We start from the raw sequence: 22,772 nt of genomic DNA on the forward strand, positions 1-22,772 counted from the left end.
TTTCTGGCACTAAATCCATTTTATTAATAAGTTTTTCGAAAATTTGGTCTGCTGTCCTTCCGAGCTGTTTTGTTGTTGTTTTTGTTTTTTGTTAATTTTGTCACGTTTTCGCAGTGAATACCATTTTTACATTGTGAATGACAATTATTCAGAGTTGCATTTGAAAACCATCGGCTAACTATCGCATAGAAACGTGCGGTTTAGGAACATCCAAAATGGATGGTGGACTAACTGGGAAATTTTCGGAGCGGCAAAACCTTACGGACCATCCCCGAAATGGATGGTGGATGGTCGTCAGTGTGAATAGCCTATTAAGTGTGTCCGACATAATGGTTTTTTAGGTTGTTTAAAAATAGATCAGAGCTCCATTCAAAACCAAAATTTTTTAGTAGTTTATTTATTCATAGACATTCTCACTCATATACATTACCCATAAGGTATCAATCTGGTCTCATCTTGTCTATTAACAGCTGTTTAGCTTAAAAGTTTGTTGCTACAACTATATCAACTGGCAAAACTTAAACAAGGAAGATAAAACGATAAAAACGGAAATAAAACTATTGCACATGCGGCTTTATGATTGCCTTCTTTAGGAAAATAAGCCTGGTGAGTAGAGCTCCAATATCAGAGAACTAGAGAAGTGAACTGAACTAGTTCACTTTGAACATCCCTAATGGATTTACGAACATCTATTGACATACATATGTTTGTACCTGTATGTGCAAAAGAGATTTATAACAGAGTTATCTTATCATACGCAGAACTGTCGATAATTTTTTCATTTAGTTGATTCTTGGTGATGATGAAGGACACAACAATAATTTTGACAAAATTACGAGAGCTAATGCAACTAGTTCGAGTTCGAGACATCAGTTGCATTTCGGCTTATATTGTTCCTTCCGATGACGCTCATCAGAGTGAATATCAATGTCAGCATGACGAAAGACGCGCATTTATATCCGGGTTCGACGGCTCAGCTGGAACAGCTGTTATCACACGTAATAGTGCTCTATTATGGACAGATGGTCGATATTATCAACAAGCTGAAAAACAACTCGACTCAAATTGGATACTGATGAAAGATGGTTTGACAACAACTCCTTCATTAGGCGTATGGCTCGCCGAAAATCTTCCAAGTGGCAGTGCTGTTGGCGTGGATCCCCGTTTATTTTCTTTCCGGTTATGGAAGCCTATAGAAAACGAATTGAATTCATCAGGTTGGTAAACAGAAATAGTAATATTTGTTATACCCGGTACTCGAACACCGGTACTGATGACAGTGAATGTCCAGAAGGAAGTGTTTCCGACCCCATAAAGTATACATATACAACTTCAAACGCGAATAAAATGCATAAAACTACATATGTACATATATGTATATAAAAAATTTTAAATGGTAGAATAAAGCTTGCAGTATTACCTTTTCAGAGAGGTATATATATTAATAATTACATATGTTTTAAATTAAAACCAAAAATATAATTTATCAACAAAAAATCGCCAAAATTTGCGTTACGTTAATATTTGGTTTTTTCTTATACATATGACTAAAAAAACTTCTTAATCTCGAAAAAAACGTAATTTTATATTTTATTATGATACCCATTATTTGTTAATGTGTCGCTTAGGCGTTTGTCATATTTTTAATGATTTTTATGGTATATTCATGGCCGATTTTGGCACACTCTTCCTGAAGCCGGTCCTTTAACGCGGATATAGCCGATACTGGCGTTTGGCGTACACAGCTAACCGTGCAAATTTTCCATAGGGATTAGATAAAGCGATCTAAGTACGGCATATACGATACATAGTCAGTACGGCTACATTGAGCGACAATGAATGCGTGCGGGAGAGACAGAAAACGTGTCTGAACATGTCGTCGGTCGCTGCGTAGCCCCTGCAAATTGATTTTTTACTTTTGGCTTTAATAATGATGCGATCTGATCCAGACTCGGCAATATGGTAGAGATGGTTATTCTTTATGATTTTGCGCTTTTAGTCTTCTCGTAAACTAAGCATTACTTCAAAATACAAATACCACTACAATTACTAATTACTAGAAAGGTGTGTGAGGATTAGTGTATTAATAAGAGGAAGAAAATTAGTGGTGGATATAATATTGTAAAGGAACTTATAATACGAGCATAAGACCCTAACCGGTTCATACAAGGAATAATTCTACAAAGTGGAAGGAACAACCGTATACAATTTCTAGTGACTCTAATAGGAATCGTGAAGCTTATGCGGCTTAAAAGATCAGTGCTGTCTATGTCACCCCTGATCAAGTAGTGCACAAAAATCACACCAAGCAATTTCCTACGGTTAACTAAGGATGGAAAGTTTACTAATAGCAGTGCTTTATAAACCCAAGCACGCCCATGGCCTTATTTACCATGGTAGAATTGTGTTCTTTAAACTTTAGCTTAGCGTCTAATATAACACCAAGATCATCCACCAGGGTAAATATCTTAAGAGAACCACCGCAAAGGGTGGTATAGGTATAGGTAGCCAACAAGGTGCTAGAACTATGAAATGTCCTAAACTTTGCATTTCGAGGCATTAAGGTGTTCGAGGTATTAAGGTGTATATTATTTCTAGGAAACATTTTTCAGTTTAATAAAAATAACTACTATAAGTATGTATGTATCTACTATAAGTATGCGGGGACTTACTTATCAAGTATAAGATTACTTATCAATAAAGATTAATCTCTCACCACAATAGAGTGTACAATATTCTTAGTTAGTCCGTCTGTAGCCAACACAAACATCCAGGTTTCCCCACGCGAGAACATGCTACATATAGTTGTCCGTGGGAAAAGGATGGTGTTTAAAAATCTAAGCCACATACAGACAGTGTCTGCCCTGTTACGGGATCTCGTTGTTTATTGTTTACACAATATCCGTCTTTTCCCTTCCAGAAAATTTGTGGATATTGGAGAGCGTCATATGAACGATGGGTATCACTAATAAACTGAAGATCATTATTTCTTCTTCGAATCACGATTTGTCGCGTAGCTGTACGGTCGTTAACCAGCAACGTCGTCGACACCAGGTGCATTCAGTCTACGTATATTCTCTCCAGCTGGTGTTCTATCAGGATTGATGACAATAGCGTGATTGTCACTTTGTAATTTAAGCATGTGTGATTTGAATAATTTCAATAATTCATTGTGCTTAATTCACTTAACAGAGCGTCCAGCTCGCTTACAATACGCCTGGCAATACGCCTGGAGTCCTCAACAAATCTAATGTACTATAAAAATGTCCCAAACGGTTCGAACGATTTTTATGAAAATGTTAGGAAAAACAGCGAACAGCGATACCAAACGACATAAATTACATTAATCATAACCTCACATTCATATGAAAATATACTAAGTACCGGGCATAAAATAGGGCCGCGGCCCTTGCCGTGGCTCACAACGTACCCGCTCGATTTTTAATTTAAATTTTGTAATTTTATTTGTAGATTGTCAGTTGATCCCAATTGAAAATAATTTAATTGATGAAATCTGGGGAGAGAATCAGCCACCACAAACCTTTAATTCTATAAAAACTTTAAAATTGGAGTATGCCGGAGTCACAGTTGCGAAAAAATGGGATCTCGTTCGTAAAACAATGCAGGAAAAAAATGCGGATGCTCTAATTGTTAGTGCTCTTGATGAAATTGCTTGTAAGTTAAAATTGTATTTTAATTTACTCTATTCGATTAAAATTCCCATCTATAAAATATTAACAAAGCAATATCTTTATACAATACACAGGGTTCTTAAACATGCGGGGCTCGGATATAGACTTTAATCCAGTTTTCTTTGCATATATGATTATAACAAGGGATCAGCTGTTAGCGTTCGTCGATTCTGAAAAATTGCCCACCGACTTTTCTAGCCATCAATCCGAAAACGACGTACAAATAAAAGTTCTTCCCTATTCGTCAATAGGCCTGGAAATAAGTCGCATTGTAAGATTAAATCCACTTAAAATATGTTAATTTAAACAAAAATAAATATTAGTGTATCTTCAGGTGTCGACTAAGGGTACAAAAATTTGGATTTCTCCTACAAGCTCCTACTATTTAACAGCGCTTATTCCAAAATCGCAACGTCTACAGGAGGTGAAAATTACAGACATATCTATATAACTATATAACTTTTGCAGATAAAATTTATATTTTTTTATTTCAAATTTACATAGGTTACACCAATTTGTTTATTAAAATCAATTAAAAATGATGTGGAGGTTAAAGGATTTGTGAATAGCCACGTGCGGGATGGTATTGCATTATGTCAATACTTTGCTTGGCTTGAAAACCAATTAGACCATGGTGAAAAAATTGATGAAATATCTGGAGCTGATAAGCTAGAGTCTTTCCGCCGGTAAGTTCTTTAGACAGTTAACTTTTTAAAATACTTAATTGGTGAAGAAGGAAAAGAATTTAGAATGCTCTAATCAACACAATGCTAACAGCGGCTTCTCGGACTAGGCTCTTGTGTACTAATTAGGAAACAATATTGATCTAATTCAACACGCCGCAAGTAATTGAAAGAAATCTCTTAAAATTAAAATATCTTGTGAATAAACACAAATTTTTAAGATGTACAGTTAAAAGGCAATAGTTATTTAAAGCTAAATACTTCAATAAGTTCCGACTGCTTAATTACACTATGCAACACTATATTTACGCTTCAAACCAAACTGACTTACTGATAGATTTGGGCCTTAAAATTTTTTAATGAATTAGGATTTGTCCATGGTGTGATTGGTATTTTTAAAATGTTTTTTCAGAGATTGTGCTTCTTTTTTAACATAACTTAAGGTTCTTACTTTTGGTGGTATTGAACTCAGCTTTCAGAATTGCAAAGTTCAATACAACCAGATGTAAGCTACATACCTATTTATCAGAAATCAATCTACCACATCCAATCTACCACATGACAAATGACATCGTCATAGGGAGGATTTAGGTTTTTGTTCTGGTGGCTTTGGCTTGGACGAAAAGGAGCTTAGAAATTCGTCTTCCAGATCATCATCAAAGAGAGACTTTGGCAACGGTTCCGCAGGCTTTTTGGGAGGATTTTGACTCGGCTTGGCACTCAAAGACGACGACCAGTCATTGAAGATGGTCCTAGATAGATCATTGGTCGCATCGGCTGAGTTGATACAATCTCATTGATCTGCTTGGCCGATATGCAAAGCTTGTCGATGGGACACTGAAAGTCTCCTGGCCGCTTGCAGCAGTCGGCCTCAACGTGAACATAGTCACAGTTGGTGGTACCATTGCAGACCAGAGCCTTCTCGCTGCCCTCGCCTAAATGTCAGCTGAACTGATCTGCTGGTAGTCCTTTCGTCAGAGCGGCAGGAGGCGGATATACAGTCATTGCTCATGTCACTATTCCCGCCACTTAAAATTATCCGGATACACGCCGTAGTTCTCTTTGTCCTCCAGTAGCATCAGATGCTTGGGGCATGAGCAGACGTCGTGAGTACTGCGTGTCACACCCCGCTGGCTATGCAGATGTGCAAACGATTTGGGCGACTGTGCCGTGTGATTGCGCAGCACTTTCGCATCCGGTTTCCACATGGCACACGGATGTCGGTGAACTGCGATGCGGCCGCCCAACTCCAGGGTCACGCGCTTCAGGTTCGTGTGGCCGGATGCCAGTTGGATAAGCTCTCCCACATCCATGGATCCGGTGAAGGCTACCTTGTCGATATCTGCATGATTGGCCAGGGCAGCGCCGGCTCCACCGAAACCAGGCACCATATTGACTGCTCGGCTGGCTTTAGGACGATGGTGTTGCCGGTAGCCAGTGTGGGTCCCAGTTCCCAGGCTAGTTTCAGCGATGGTCTGCTCTGTGGTCGGATTAACGTAGAGCACCTCCGTGGTGGTCTGGGGGCTGAGGCAGGGTGGAGTAGTGGGCCACAGCAGCGGCAAAGTTCGCCGCCGGTCTTCAAAACGGCCGTCCACGGGAAAATCTCGGGTATAAATGTAGAGTTGCGGTCGCAGTAGCAACTCACAACGTTCCTCCTCGTTACAGTTCGTATTCCGGATTGAGAACGGAGGGAGAAGGTTAGTTTCTACTCAAACAGGGAGAACTTATTTGCTAAAGGATTGTGTGTTGTTCCAAACAACTTCTAGCCAAGACTGACTATTTCCAATATATCCAGCATTAAAACAATAGTCAGACTACTTAATATACATCCGTTACAATATTTTTTAGACAAAATATCGATTTTAAATCACCTTTTTTAAAAGCATAAAATTACGTGTTTGAATATGTAAATATGTAAAGCAATATAATTGAAACACTCAATATAAACCGCTTCCTTAAAAAGATTAAGAGTTTTATACCAAGAGTTTAAACCATATTGTTATCTTATAGGTACATAGACATATGTTTTTATGATATTAATATTATATTGTTGAAATATTTCGTGAATTTACGTATTATTTTTTTTTTATTTAGAACAAAGGATAAATATGTTGGCTTGAGCTTTCCGACAATTAGTTCATCTGGTCCCAATGGCTCTATTATTCATTATCATCCGACGAGTGAAACAAAGAGAAATATAACCCTTAATGATATATACTTATGTGATTCAGGCGCTCAATACTTGTAAGTACCAATAATAAATAAAACAATGATTTATTACCTGTCACAATAATTAATTTCGAAACTACACTACTCGAAATTAAATAGGACATAATCTGGACTTATCTGAAACTGCCACGCCGAAGTAGTTTTCATTGCAAGGTTTCGGTTTCTTCTTTCCAAATTTTTTATAACGTCGGTCGCAGCTGATTTCACTAAATAAATTAAAATTATTTTAAATATTTTTGGCGTGACGTGAAAGACTTAGTATACAATTTTAATAAATCAAATAAAGAAGTTCGTTCTCTTTCGTAGTGACCAGATGTGTTTTTGTTTTGCGCTTCGCATTTTTTCTTCAATTTTGTTTAACAAAAACAAAAACTCTTTAATTAAACATTAAATCATTAATCTATTTTTAACCGCGAGTGAAAGCTTTTTAAATGTGTAAAAATATAATTTAAATATTTAATCGTGCGTCGGTTTATCGTGTGTTTTGTGGTGTTGCTTTTCGTAAGAATAAAAGAACACTTAGCCTTCTTGTCGTAGCTTTTTATACCCGATACTCAAAATGAGTATTGGGGTATATTAGATTTGTGGTAAAAGTGGATGTGTGTAACGTCCAGAAGGAATCGTTTCCGACCCCATAAAGTATATATATTCTTGATCAGCATCAATAGCCGAGTCAATTGAGCCATGTCTGTCTGTCCGTCTGTCCGTCTGTCCGTCCGTCCGTCTGTCCGTCCCCTTCAGCGCCTAGTGCTCAAAGACTATAAGAGCTAGAGCAACGATGTTTTGGATCCAGACTTCTGTGATATGTCACTGCTACAAAAATATTTCAAAACTTTGCCTCGCCCACTTCCGCCCCCACAAAGGGCGAAAATCTGTGGCATCCACAATTTCGACGATACGAGAAAACTAAAAACGCAGAACCGTAGAAGATGACTAATCTAAATATAAAACTGAAACACTAATAATGATTAAGGGTTTAGTGAATGCAAAAAAGGATGACCAAATTATTCACAGTGTATTTGTGCACAATATGCAATCACTGAGAGATTACTGAGAGAAAAGGAGGGGATCTCCTTTTCAGGACGATTCTGCTCCTTGTCATCGAGTGCGCTCTGTAAGTCTCAAGGTTTTCGACTATTTTTTAACGACTAATCGCTAAGGGCACTTAGTTCTTAGATTGAGCTCATCCGATAGAGAATGTCTGGGCCCTTATGACTGCAAAGGGACATCATTGTTCTAGAAAAGCAGACAATTCTCCCAGGATGTAAGATCATTATTTCATCAAGTTACTTCCCGTTTAGATTGAGTCCTGTCGAATTTCCAATTTTGAAATTTCCTCTTTGATTGCCGGTGCATCCAACGCGTGAAGATGTGAGTTGGCGGCGTACGTAAATGCCCGCAGCTTGCCAACCGCTGTCCAATGCCGCACCGCTCAAACATGAACTGTAAGTTCTCGATAGAATTCAGCTCGGCTTCACTCGCCTTGGGCAGCAGCAGCTGGAGCAAGCGCGACCGATTGTGGCGAGCACATGTGGATACATGTTTATCACTTTTCCCTTTAAGCGCCTGTAAAATGTTTAAAAATTAATCAATCCCTGTGATTTTTTTTTAAAGATTCTTTAATTTAGTGAGAATGAAAAAAGACAATAATTTCAATTCAAAGAGATCCTTTTCCTTAAGAGATTTTAATTTGTTCAAAAAAAGATCATGTATCCACTTTTGCACGTTTCAAATTTGTTTAATGTATTGTCAAATGTATTTCAGAGATACAAATGACCGACACGTTAATTCTTTCCATCGCGGTCATCCCTGTAATGTTATTAGATGTAGTTAGTACTACAGCATTGACATTTGAGACACATTATTTTCTGCACGTAAATGATTGATAAATCGCATTTAATCGAGAGTATTTTTATAGAGTATATAGTATTGTTTTATAGCAAGTGAGACGGGAGTTGGTGCACGAGCGAAGCGAGTTCTCGGGGTCTCCTCACTGTAATTAATAAAATACATCAGCGTACGGACGAAATCTTAGGATACTCCCTAACTTTTGTCATACTCATATGGGGTGGAGGCAGTCGATTTATAGCATTTTTTAGAGGTAAACAATTTTATTTTGAAGGGTCATAAGAGTTTTTTTATATTCATGGATACATACAATTGGATCGTTTTTACAGCAGTGTGAGAACTATTTTGTTGTGGTGAGCAATATCCTTTTATGGCGTGCACCAGTTGCTTTTTGCTTTTTGAATTTATCAAGTATAACGTCCAGAATGTATATATATTCTTGATCAGCATCAATAGCGGAGTCGATTGTCATGTTTGTCATTGCCATGTCTGTCCGTCCCTATGAGCGCCTAGTGCTCAGAGTTTTTAAGAGCGAGGGCAACGACATTTTGTATCCAGACTTCTGTGGTATGTCACTTTTACTTTACTTCTTGTTTATGGGACTTGTGAGTTACAGTTTCTTTCATCGAAAATGAATGCAAATGTATACAAAACTGTCATACAAAAGGCATGAAGGCTAAAGGCTGAAGCTGACGGCGAAAGGGAAAACAAAAACAAATAGCGGTTCGCTGGAACTGCCACGGCTGTCCACAACGATTTTTGGTTTGCTACTTTTCAAATTTGACTAATTTATTGCTTGAAACACTTTTAACACATGATAAGTCCATGGCGATCACGTCTAGGTCACCAAAATGTGGGAAGCTGCCGAGATTTTTCGAAAACTCTGACTATACATTTACGAAAAAGAGTTAGTGGTTAATTGTTTTATTTAAAAGGATTAGAGGCCGTGGACGTGAGCGTTGATTTTGAGTGTCAAAATGTACACTCTTTAAGTCCAAAAACCGATGTTGAGCTTTCATGAGTAATTTTTTTCTAAGTATAATTCGTTCGTTAATAATTTGAACTTATACAAGAAACGAACGAAGCACTGCAATGTAAGTAATAAGAAGTACGACAATATATGCTGTAAAAATAAGAATGTATGCATGCGTATATGCATTGAGAGCGTACTTTGCATAAGCGCGATAATAGATAACAGATAACCGAATGGTCTCAAATTAAGATAAGAGTTGTTAGATGATATGATAGTACATTATTAAGAGCTACTGACGGCTTCTCAGAAAACACCCAGGCTAGAGAAGTCAAAAATGCATGCAATTTGCATATATTATTATATTGCGTGTGCGCTTAGAAGTAATCCGTGTGGAACATCGCGCACGTTCACTTTCTGGTCAGCCAGCATAATTTCATGTATATTTTTTTTTGCATTGTCCTGTGTAACCTCATCGGACGACCTGCCGCTGCGGACTTCATAGGCAGTTTTTTCCATACTCAGCATAATGCCAAACACTTTAACAAAAATCAGCTATCAATTCCATCAACTCAGATTTCCTGAGTTTTGAAATTCCAAAAATGAAAAAAAGCCGCACTAAATTACCCAGAGTGTAAACAGAAGCTACAAAGTATTCAGGGCCAATTTATAGGTGTATTTTTCAGCTTTTCAGAATTGCAAAGTTCAATTGCAAAAGAGTATAAGTAAAAAACTGGCTTTGAATCTATTAAACTTTTTTTTTTTGCACAGTATAATTCTGACATACAAAAAAACCGTGCTTCTCGACACTTAAATTTCATATAAAAAATCAAATAAATTAATGAATTAAAGGGTAGCAGAATGTCGCTTAATATTATCTCACAGACGATTCACAAAAACTTTTTTCATAAACACAGACGGATTTCAAAAGTTATATTTTATTCAGCTGAACAATAAAAATTTAATACGGCGGGTAAAAAACGTATTACAATAGAAAAGATTGCTTGAATAACGATATAGAGAAATATCGGAATAAATATGTGAGTACTTAGCGGTTGCTAGCTTTCGAAAAAAAAAATAAGCAAGATTGTTTTTATTTATTGTCTGCCTGATCGGCAGAATCGACCACTGTGCTATGCTAAAAAAACACAAGATGTCCATGATTGATTAAGATGTTACGTTCTGAAACTATTTGTTAGTTAGGTGTGGTTATTTTTTAATTCAATTTCAAAGTTTTTGCTGTTCAGAGACGAAGGATAGACAAAAACAGGCATGAAGTAACCCGTACGGTTGTACCATTATTGATATTATTCAACCATTTTGATTTACTTAATTATTTTTTAAACCAATATAAATTATTTTATTCTAATTTTTTTATTTACAAATTATTGTAGGGATGGTACAACGGATGTGACAAGAACTTTTCATTTTGGCATACCAACTGAGTTTCAAAAAGAAGTATATACCCGTGTCCTCAAAGGCCAATTAACGTTTGGGTCTACAATTTTTCCAGCAAAAGTTAAGGTACACCCATATACAAATATAATCGGTAAAGTTAAGAGTTTCAACCTAGTCGTGCCGCTCATAAAATGGTGCTACATATATACATATGTGCCGCGGCTCTACTTTTATACCCGGTACTCAGTCAGTATACAACTAATTTTTGTAAATTTTGTTACCTGTACATTATATTCAATCAGAATTGTTATTGGAACCCAAGACTGCCGCAGTTTTTTGGTTCGAAAAGGGACGAGTTGATTTATTGATTAATGAAAGAAGGGGGAAATCCATTCCAGGACGCGATCTCAATTTTGCTCGCACTTGTCATACGAAAAACATATGGGCATTTCCGCGGTCACTCACACGACTTTCGGAAGCAAAATAAAACTTTAAATGTTAAATAAATCAAACAAAATTAAATTTTGTAAACTTCACCACTAATAATTTTTTGTAGTATTTTGAGAGTACTATCCATGGTAAAAATAATTGAGAGCCTCCGGTTTTTTTCTTTTGAGGTAAAAGCCGCAAAAGAGCGTTCACTCACGCGACTTCAAATAGACATGGTTTTAGACATCAATGCTAATAATCGGCAAACTCTGCGAATTGTGTGCAAATTTTGAACTTGAATTATTTTTAACATAAATACGAAATATGAAGCTTTATTAGTAGTTATATGATTTTTCAAAATTTGGCCTGTCCTTTTTTTGCGAAGGATTCTTCTGGGTCACTCACGCGACGTCACTCACGCGACATTTTTTCCAATGCAGTTTTGTGTGCAATTATATATATAATAATAGTCATTACATTAATATATAAGCTAAGAAGAAGAAGGAAAAATAAAAAAGCGATATCCATGAGCTGCAAACTAAAAAATCCATGACTAAAAAATACTCGATGTTACAGAAGAAAAAAAATTTATTTATTTTAAATTCGTTTTTGCTTAACATATGTATTAATTAATTAATATAACATTTTTGAGAATAAGCGGTGCGTTTTTTTTTTGTTTTCATTGAAAGAAGCTAACAATAACTAAGCAAAAATAATTTTTTTTTTAAGGGATTGCACTTACGGTCACTCACACGAAAAACTTTCGCAATGAATAAAAAAACCACTATTGGAAAAAATCGTTATTTAATTTTATTTTACTGAATGTTGAACCAATCTCACGTAAACTACAAATTTGCGTCCACTCTTATCAATAAATGCCAAAGCTTTTACAACTTATGCTTATACTTATGTTTTTCGTTCACTCACGCGACAAAAGAAGATCAGATTAAAGATTAGCACAAATACGGTTACTTCGTGCTCTGTTGTCTCTCTTCGTTATTTTTACCGTAACTGCACTTATCTAAGTACAATTAAAGAAGAGAAGCTCTACGGTAAGAGAACTCTAAATGTAGTAAATACTTTAACGAAATAAGCCTATAAAACGACCCATTGCAAGATACATACACACTCAACTTCGCTTACAATTATTTTTTACATATAAACTTATATCCACTATTTTAACCTATTTTATATAAAACTGCAATACTTCTAAATAATATATAATCAAAAAAAGCAAGATCTTCGGTACTTTTTTTTTTACTCTTGGTTGACCTTTTCACGGAAATGCCCATATACAGAAAGAGTGGAACCACGACCACGACCGCGATTTATGTTCTAATGTTAATTCTTGTACTTTATCTATCACCTTTACACATTATGTCCTCATTTACTAGAATGTTAATTTCCCAGCATGCGCCGCAGCCAGACAGTGACCTGTAAGAATTCCCACAAACAGTCTGCAGTGCTTCCGTGGTAGGTGCAGTAGGTAGTGCCTGAGTTTCTCATTGCGTTCTTTGCTGATGATTTTCGTCACTCCTCTACCTGCTTTCGATTTCTGATCTGGCCTGCTCTCGGTTCTCTCATTCGCCAGCCCGACGCCTTCCTTAGCTAGTTCGTCCGCCGCCTTATCGAAGCTTGGCTGTCGACGAATAGGTTAATCGCATCGTGTGATCGTTCTATGAGCTAAGCGATATCTGCTGATTTCCTGATGACAAAAAGTTCCGCCTGGAATATGCTGCATTAGGCCGGTAGCTTATATGACAGCCTTATCTCAGGGTTTGCATAGTATAGGTCCGCTCCTACTCCTCCGTCCATCTTGGAGCTGTCTGTGTATATGGTGCTCGGTTTTGGTCCCTTCCACTTTTTCAGACTTCGGATTCTGACGTCTAGGCAAGTTTGTGGCGTCATGTAGTCAGTGGATCGGGCCATGCCTCTGCCAATTAAACTCTGCCCGCATCCTTGTGGCGACATGTTTCGTGATGCGATGAGGCGCGGTGCTGCCTTTCCTGCAGTCAGACGAGCGTGAATGTCCAGGGGGTCGATTCCAATTAGTTTCGAGTGCTTTTGTTGGGGTTGGCTTCAGCGCCCCTCTAATACAGAGCAGAGCCTGTCGCTGAGTCTTTTCAATAAGCTTATGATACGTTTTCTTGCCAGTAGCTTGCCACCACACTAAGACTCCATACAGCAGAGTTGGTCGCAACACCGAGATGTAGATCCAGTGCATTAGAGCAGGTGACAGGCCCAATGTACTGCTGAGCATCTTCTTGGAAGCGTAAAGCGCAATGGTGGTCCAGTACTGTGCCCAGACTTATGTATTTGGGGTTAGCCTAGTTTGGTCCATATCGGTACCTTGTACCTCTTGGTAAAAAGAATGGGTTCCGTCTTGTCCGCGTTGATACTGAGTCCTACTTCTTCCGCCCGCTCACGTATCACAGGTGGGGTATTTTGGTATCATTCAATAGATGAACATAATTGAATTGGGTAAATTACTTGTCGTTGTGATACTAAACTTTCTCAAATAATATAAAAAAAGAATACAAGTGAACGTTCCATTATGGAGCTGAGGGTCGATGGATATAGCATCTTCCGTCTTGTCCGCGTTGATACTGAGTCCTACTTCTTCCGCCCGCTCACGTATCTCCCTGAGTGAACGTTCCATCATGGAGCTGAGGGTCGATGGATATAGCATCGTAATAAGTATGCTTATGTCATCTACAAAGGTTGTTATTTTTGGGGCCTTCCATTCGGATCTCTTGATGAGGTCGTATACCACCAGATTCTACAGAAGGGGCAACAGGACTCCACCCTGAGGTGTGCCTCTGTGTCCCTTTTACCATGGAAGCGGTGCCCCACTCTGATTGCACCCGTCTACAATCTAGGAGGTTCCTTATCCGCAGGTTGATTACTGGGGTACGTCTGCTCCGCTCTGTTCAATGCGGAGTATAAGAGCAGCGGACGCTGCTTTACAGTGGTGGAGGTTTATCTGAAGGAGCCTTAAGGACATCCTCAGAGTTCTCAACCACTCTAATGTCGGCGTCTAGATCGTCTTCGACTTCCTCGTCGCAACATATCGCCTCGAAATCACGTCTCAGCGTGCCATCGGTGGAGTAGCCTTCTGGATCTGTCTCCGGGTAATTGTCGGGTGCTTCGATTTCCGATGCAACGTCCTGCTCAACTGGCTTGTCGACAGGGCGCGCCCCGGCCGCTGCATCCGACTTGTAGACCTTTACGGTCACTACGCTGAGCGCAAAGTTGAGCTCACCTTTGGCAGCCTCAATCGTCGCCAGCGACTCTCACTCTTGGTCTACTGGGCACAGTCTACAGCGACGAGCCTCGCCCCTGGGTAAACTTCTCCGAGTTGCGCTACCGCTGCTTTGTACAGCTATACGGAGCGTTCGTCTTCACAGGCTAGTGAGTGACGCTTTCACACACTTCCACTGGTTCTTGTGAATACGCGAGTCCACGCTGCCTTTGTCCAGGACGCCAATCAGCGTCCTTTCTCTGGCAATTTGCGCGAACGAGGTATTTGGCAGTACTTTGGAGCGCTTCGGTGCTGGTCCAGGAGTCTCCTTCGAGCGCTGCCTCTTTGGTTCAGGGATGGGACCGCTTTGGGCTCTCCTTAGCGTGTTCCGCCGCGCTGATTTTCTCTGTTGTTTTGCGGGTTGGGCTAGGCCTTTGGGCCGCTCCCTTTCCCTGCTTGGGATTGCTCCCTAAATATGTAAAAGAATCGTAACTTTTTGGCAAAAGTAGAACCGCACGAAATCTTCAGTTGTTTAATATCAAAGTGTTTGGCTGAATGAGAAAGAATGTATTTCATTTCGCTGTGCCCACAAGATGTCTCAATCAATACCCAAAGCAACTGATCGTGGAAGGCGGAAAAAAGACTTCAACGAGTTGCTGAATTGCTGAGCTATCACATACCGATGAATCTATTGCTTCCTACACGCGTTTTCCGAATTTAGTGCCGATAAAGTATTATAAATTCTCATGGAGACAAATATGAGCAAACAACAATATTTGATTATACGTACTTTTAATAATTGTAAAACGTCGTATAATTTATTACCAAGCTACGAAAAACTTCTTGCAGCCAAAGCATCAAGTTATCCTGAGAAATTCAGTTTAAGTGAATCGCAAGCTGAAGTTGAGCTGCAGAGCTTGGTGGATCATACGTCATCACGAATTGTAAAACTTCAAGCAGATGTGGGGCTTTGACGGCAGCTCTGGGCATTCCGAACATAAAAAAAAAACAGCGACAAATAATATTGTCGATACGAGTTTATTTGTAACTTCTTATGTACCACTGCAATTAATAACTAAAGATGATGGTCCTAAGGTTAGGTTGACCTAAAAAGCGTAAATTTATTTTGAAAAATCCTCGACCGTCATCTTCACGTTACTGTAGACCAAAAATAAACGACGCAATTGGCCCTTAGCAAAGAAAATTATTTCAAGGAAAAAATTGCAGCTCTAAAAGTGTTACATGTGTTACATATATGTGACGTAAAGCCGACAGATATGAATGATTTGGAGATATGCTTAGAAAGAATGGTTCACGACGCACATTATGAGTTTAACTTATATAACACCAATGCACTTATATATTCGGCTTTTCGAAATTATTTACACGTGACCTTGTATCCCAGAAGAGAAAACAGGTCTTATGAATAGCAAGTCTCAAATACAAGCAGACTTCCGTACCAAAATGGGATTGAGAGTCGACAAACCAATATAAGGAGGAAGTGAAGCAACTAACGACGGATACAGCAAAAACATTTTTAGCAATTCAAAATTACAGGATTAGATAAAAATGTTTTAATTAGGTGTTCAACATTAATACAATGCATATCATTTGGCTATAAAATTAATATAGAGAAATTTGGAGATTATGCACTTGACACGGCAAAACAACTTATTAAATTTTACCCATGGTACTACATGCCACATCTATCCACAAAGTTCTAGTACATGCTCCTGAAATCATAAGTTATGCGCTTGTTTCCGTAGGAGAATTGTCTGAAGAAGCCGCAGAATCGAAAAATAAAAATTAAATACAAAAATTTAGAGAGCAAAACAGTAGAAAAATGTCTTCTATTGCAACAAATACACCATATTCTGTTATTACATGGTCTTTTTTTGCACGCTTTTGAAATAACACGGTTTAAAAATCAACAATTTTAAATCCTTTTACACGATTTTATTCCATTTAGCACGGTTCAAAATAACACAACACAAATAGATAAAAACACAGAGCTCGCAAACAGCTAGAAATCAAAGGAAAACAAGAAAGATCATAAAGAGGATATGTAATTATGTATTTGTTTCTCTTTCGTTTTTTTTTGCGTATACATAAATACATACCATTACATTTACTGGTCAGAAGAATTGTAGATTGCAAAAATTTAGTGGAATTCCCTTTTTGTGCAAATTTAAGGGGATTACATTTTTGCAATAGAAACGTGTTAGTATTTGTGGACTATCAATGTAATCGGACGTGTTTGGTGAATACATTTTTGTATACGTTAATTTGTTTTTCCAACGTTCCCTAATTTGTACACTAATTTTAATTGGTTTTAGAGATAAGAAACAAATCACCTATTTTTGCATACGATCAAGGTCTAATTTACCGTGTAAAAACAGAATTAGGTGTAATTCATTTTGTTTCTAACTATTAACAACCGATGTACCTCACAAACTCCTATGTCCTTTATTTTTGGGATGTACCCGAAGGAGTGGTCTGATCTGATCGGGTCAGGATTTGGTATGCATAATTTTTTTACACGCCCTTATGTTTTGGCAAAGTTTGATTAAGATCGATTAGTTTTAAGGCATAGCATCGTTGTGAATAGAGGAAGTGATATGGCTGTATTTAGAATTGAAAATACTAATGTAAATCTGGAGCGGCAGCACTTGTAAAACCCTGAAAATTGCTACTACGATGACCATGGTAATCTCTCGAATCTGAGCCAATAGCATTTAATGTAAATTCAATTAATGAAATTCAAAGAAAATGTTATGAAAAATATTAAATTGAATAAAACTTTTTCATACACATATGAAATCCCAGTAGGCCGAAACACACATTCGGTTCTGGGGTTTGAATATTGTGTATGAAATCATTATTCGTTTCATCTCGGAAACGAAAACATCTAACAAAAACAACTTACAATCGCAAGCACACAAAATTTCATGACATTCGAAGAAGTTCAATAACAAACATTGTAATCCGAGATTTTAATATATTTGAGCAATGCCAATCAGAAGCCGAGGGGCCAATTTGAGCTGCAAACGATCAAGTCTAGAACCATACGAGTTATAAGAGTACAAATTTAAGGTGACCAAATCCAAGAAAACAATGCAGAAAGAAGTTAGAAGAATGATCTACTCAACCAAGCGTACAACCTAATTTTTGACTCGTGTAAAGTACATTTAACATTAACTTTAAAAATATTTTTTTTAATTTAATAATTATATTTATCAATTTTTCAGGGGCAAGTTCTTGATACCCTTGCTAGGAAAGCTCTTTGGGATATTGGCTTAGACTATAGTCATGGCACTGGTCACGGCGTGGGGCACTTCTTGAATGTACATGAAGGTCCTATAGGCGTTGGGATACGTCATATGCCTGATGATCCCGGTCTTCAAGAAAATATGTTTATTTCGAATGGTAAGTGGTTACGACTTAGTGGACTGTATTATTGTTTATTCTTTACAGTTTATAGTTAAACTATGATCAGTTTAACTGTATAAAAAGAAAAATGTACATATCAACTAGAATTTTCGAATAACTCCACGAGAAGAACTCGAGCAAAAGAAAACTGGAAGATTCCGTGAATTAATGGTCCCAGTGCAAAAACGGAAGGCATCGTGTATGCGTGGGCGTGTGCGAGAAGCGGGCTTGGCTATGAGTGCGAGAGCGATCTAGTTAGGTTTTGGACATAAGTAATAACAACACAACTATGCGCATAAAACTAGGTGCTTAAGCGGGAAAATACAATGATGAGCATATGAATAGAGAAAGATATATTATGAGTGAAATTAAACTAAAGAAAACTCAAGTAAGCTAATTTATCAACATACCAGCCCCCCTGAACGACAAGGGAATCACAGCAATTTTTGTGATGGGTCACTTGTACAATCCCCGAGCAGTTTTTACATTAACCACTCGAACCCTAACGCTTTGGCCAGGATGAACTTTGGTGATTCGTCCTAGCAGCCACTTGCTAGCCGGTTGATTCGGCTCCTTCAGCACCAAAAGCGAATCTACTGTAAGGTTGTTGCATTGCAAACCATTTCCTGCATTGCAAAGAAGCAAGGTAGCCTTAACGTTTCCAGAAGCCTTGAACCCTGGCTTGCAGTTATCTTCAATGCTGCAGTCTGTTGATATTGAAACGCGGCTCTGGCACAGACATGTGAGGTTGACCTGTAAGAATCGTTAAATCGCTGACGAGGTCTATATGAATTGCTATATGACACACAAAAATAAGCAAAACCAAGCTTTGCCAAACTTTGGTGCCCGATCTTCTGATGTCTTGATGGTAACTGGGCCAGCTTAGTCCAGTCCAGAATGTAGAAAAAATATGTTAGGTTGAACTCGAAGCGCGGGAAGATCAGCCATGAGTTGTGGGATAGTACTTTTGCGCTGGGTGAAAAAAATCTTGCACTACAATACAATTTTTCGGACTATGCTTCGGGCGCCAAAAATTCAAGTTTGAAACATAAATTCCACTCCAGCGTGTAGCGATCTGATGTGCTGGAAGAATTATAGGATGTTTTGCATCGTAAGCTTCCATCGAATTGTCAATGCGCATTACTCTATGATCGTCAACTCCAGCTGAGCATGTTGAATTCAAAAAAGAGCGTGCATATTGAAGCTCCAGTAACGATAACAATGATGACAGGCGCATCTTACAACGAAGACGATGTTCGAAGCGAAAGCAGTAGCTAAGTCTTCGCAAAAGATTGGACCAAGAGGAAAACTTGTTGATTTCCTGCATCGGGGATTTATAGATTAACTTGAGGCTTGAACTTTAGCAGTTCCCTTAGCAGGTGGCCAAGTAACCTACAGTAAAAAATCTGTATGCCTATTGTTTTCATAAAAACTTAATTATACCCGATACTCAAAATGAGTATTGGGGTACATTAGATTTGTGGTAAAAGTGGATGTGTGTATCGTCCAGAAGGAATCGTTTCCGACCCCATAAAGTATATATATTCTTGATCAGCATCAATAGCCGAGTCTATTGAGCCATGTCTGTCTGTCCGTCTGTCCGTCCCTATCAGAGCCTAGTGCTCAAAGACTATAAGAGCTAGAGCACCGACATTTTATACTTCACTGTTACAAGTATATTTAAAAACTTTGCACCGCCCCCTTCCTCCCCCACAAAGATCGAAAATCTGTGGCATCCACAATTTCAAAGATACAATCGTAGAGGATGACTATATGTTCTAGAGTGCAAAATCTGAACCAGATCGTATAATTATTACAGCCAGAATCAAGAAAACAATTTTATTCTTTTTCGCTCTGTATCTCTCCAACACACAGGTTTCATGGTCGGCTTTGCCGATTGCAAAATGTGAGTTCAAGGATCTCAGAACCTATAAGAGCTAGAGCAACCAAATTTGGTATCCACACTCCTGTGATATTGGACCTTGACCATTTCGTGTCAAAAATCCCCCACCCCTTCCGCCCCCGCAAAGGACGAAAATCAGAAACTATTAAGGCTAGAGAAACCAAAATAGGTATTCGCACTCCTGTTATATCTCAAAATTTTGCCCCACCCCTTCCGGCTCCACAATGGACAAAAATCAGTTGCATTTACAATATTGCAGATTCGAGAAAACTAAAAACGCACAATCATAGAGAATGCCCAGATCTATCCGGTTGCTGAATCTGGATCAGATCGGTGGATATATTTTTTTCTCCCACGTTAAAATGATAAGCAGACACTGATTTTTCACGTAGGCAGACCAGTGAGACAATCGTCGCGAGTTAATCGATTTCTCTGAATATGTTTAATTTGGGTCTTTTAGCTTTATAAAGTCGAAAATATAACAAAAAACATTTTTTTTTTTTTTTTCAGAGCCAGGGTTCTATCAGGATGGGGAATTTGGAATACGCATTGAAGACATTGTGCAAATTGTTCCAGCACAATCAACCTATAATTTTTCAGACCGTGGAGCCCTAACTTTTAAAACCATTACCATGTGCCCAAAACAAACTAAAATGATTATTAAAGAACTCTTAACTGATCTTGAGGTAAGGTTCCAAAAACAATGTTTTCGTTTTTTTATTTAATATACTGCTAATGGTTTCTTTTTTTTTTAGATCCATTTGATAAACAGATATCATCAACAAGTTTGGGATAACCTTTCGCCGATATTGTCCCAACAAGGCGACTCTTTTACTTTATCTTGGCTAAAAAAAGAAACGCAGCCCATTTAATATTATTTTATATATTAACATATATTTACCTCACTTCTTATCCGAGCTATATAATAAAAAGCTTTTTTATACTTCATTTTCTTATTGAATCTTATTTTCTTAGGGACGAGTAATAAGTTTTCACTTCTTAATCGAATCGTATTTGATTGAGGTGAAAAACGTTCTTAAAATTAATTTGCATTGTTGAGAAATGTATTTTTGTTTTTGCTAAGAACTAGATAAATTTATTTGCAATTACTTTTGCTTGTTTTTATTCACCATTCTTAAAATCATATTGTCTTTAACAGACACAAAATTAATTATATTCCACAAAATATTATATATTATATTATAGGGTTCATGTCAAGTGAGGTATAAAAAATAAATCAAAGCTTAGCAAAAACAGACTGCTACATGTTGCCATCTCGCTTGCACTCATTCTGTCACGGCTGTGTCAAACAGAAAACTCTTGATGTCGACTCCGACATGTTGCCGTCTCGTTGTCACCTCACCAATACATACGAAAAAGACTGACTAAAGGGTCGGAGCAGTGGACTATAAGTAATACGAACGTTACATAAGTGTGTGCTGGTATGCACATAGGATACATAGGATGAGCGCAACATGACAACAACAAAACTTAAGAGATAGGTTCTTGAAGTGTCTTAAGAGCTATTAACGGCTGCTGCTCCGAACATACACAACCCCCGTTGTAAGACCAGGGCTCTTAACAGGATCCTCAACTGGAAGGACGCACAGCTTGTTGACAGCTCGACAAGTGGTTTCAGATGGGGTCTGCAGGATGGCAACTCGCACAGCGCCATCAGCTCTAGCGATAACCTTGATCATCAGCAAAACCTTGTCCTTGATGCAAATGACATCGTTGAGCTGAAGCGAGGGTTGTGGTGTGCGCCATTTGGGACGTTGTTCAAGTAGAGTCAGGTCCTCCACCCTCCAACGCTTCCTCCCCAAGCGAGCACCATATGGGGAGGTTCCCCGTAAGGCTCTGCTTGCTACTTAAGCGGACGATATAGCACTGCTCAAGAGGTCCAAATGCCGCCTTGAGGCAGCAGATGGTCTCCAGTAGTACCTCCACTCTTTGGCAGCTTGGTTCAAGTGATGTAATTTAAAATTAAACCTACTGAAGACCACAATTCCATGCTTCATGCTGCGGTGGCTGACTAACAGAAGAAGCACCATGTCACTGAGAGCCAAAAGAGCAGTTTATATACACAGTGTAGCCCCAATCTGGCTCTACAGTGTGCAGATTTTGGGTATTGATGAAAAATCTAACTATAAACGGATACAGGTCCTGCAGAATCGCGCCATGCGGCATATAACGAACTGTCCCTGGTACGGATTCAACCCTTAAAAAAATAATCCTTCTAACATTGTGCCTGCTATTCCAGAAGAAACAACTGCAACCGGAATATTGGATCTCGCCCGAACAATGGCTATAATCAATTGCCTTTGTCGGGTCAAGCAGCTTAAATATTGTAAATGGATGCCAGTGGTGCGGCCCAAAGGAAATGCATTTTGTTGTTGTCATTTCCTTTGCCCCCACTGTAAAGATCATTTGCTACCGCATATGCACATGCAGCGGAATTCTTTCATCTCTTTATATCGCAATCTCTCGTACTCGGCTTAACAGCGGCCCCGAGCAGCTCTAACGCTCTCGGGCTATCCTACTCTCTCGCTCGCGTCTAAGCTTGCTGCATAGGGCCCGGCAATTTGGTCAGCCCTTGCATAGTCAGTCTTGAGCTAATCGTCGCAGCCATTCGATTAACATCCTCGCATCAATCGTTCGCCCAATCATCCCCATATTGTACATACGCGATAAGTTGGTTTACCTATGCAAATAAACTGTGAATTATATAGAACCTCTCGACTTTCATTAACTTCAAATTGCAACAGTTATTAAAAACGCTTAATAGCTTAACATTTGGTGACCCCGACGTGATTGTGCAATAAATAATCCATCAGTGCAATCAAAAACTAATACAGCATTCAAAGATCTAAACTAATTGTCATCTCAACGAGTGTCATCGACCACATAAGTTATCCATACATATATACACCGGTCTCCCCTGCATACACGT

General features: G+C 38.4%; 1 protein-coding gene across 4 annotated transcripts; it reads left to right on the top strand.

Annotated features, from left to right (window-relative positions):
* Positions 1-694: 694 nt before the first annotated feature.
* On the top strand, positions 695-20,770 carry LOC108154152 (xaa-Pro aminopeptidase ApepP). 4 transcript variants are annotated; one of them, XM_017284307.2, is made up of 10 exons: positions 697-1,217; positions 3,472-3,675; positions 3,767-3,963; positions 4,027-4,116; positions 4,197-4,378; positions 6,470-6,619; positions 10,817-10,946; positions 17,739-17,916; positions 20,333-20,508; positions 20,578-20,770. In XM_017284307.2, the coding sequence occupies exons 1-10, from the start codon at positions 800-802 to the stop codon at positions 20,692-20,694; spliced, it is 1,842 nt and encodes a 613-aa protein (XP_017139796.1). In that variant the 5' UTR covers positions 697-799; the 3' UTR covers positions 20,695-20,770. The 4 variants fall into 4 exon arrangements, with proteins under 4 accessions (XP_033244646.1, XP_033244645.1, XP_033244647.1 ...); XM_033388754.1 differs by lacking the exons at positions 20,333-20,508; positions 20,578-20,770 and adding an exon at positions 17,965-17,990 and having other exon boundaries at positions 696-1,217; XM_033388755.1 differs by lacking the exons at positions 10,817-10,946; positions 20,333-20,508; positions 20,578-20,770 and having other exon boundaries at positions 695-1,217; positions 17,739-17,880.
* The last annotated feature ends 2,002 nt before the right edge of the window (positions 20,771-22,772 follow it).

The sequence above is a fragment of the Drosophila miranda genome, chromosome 2 (assembly GCF_003369915.1).
Source record: "Drosophila miranda strain MSH22 chromosome 2, D.miranda_PacBio2.1, whole genome shotgun sequence".
Lineage (NCBI taxonomy): Eukaryota > Metazoa > Arthropoda > Insecta > Diptera > Drosophilidae > Drosophila > Drosophila miranda.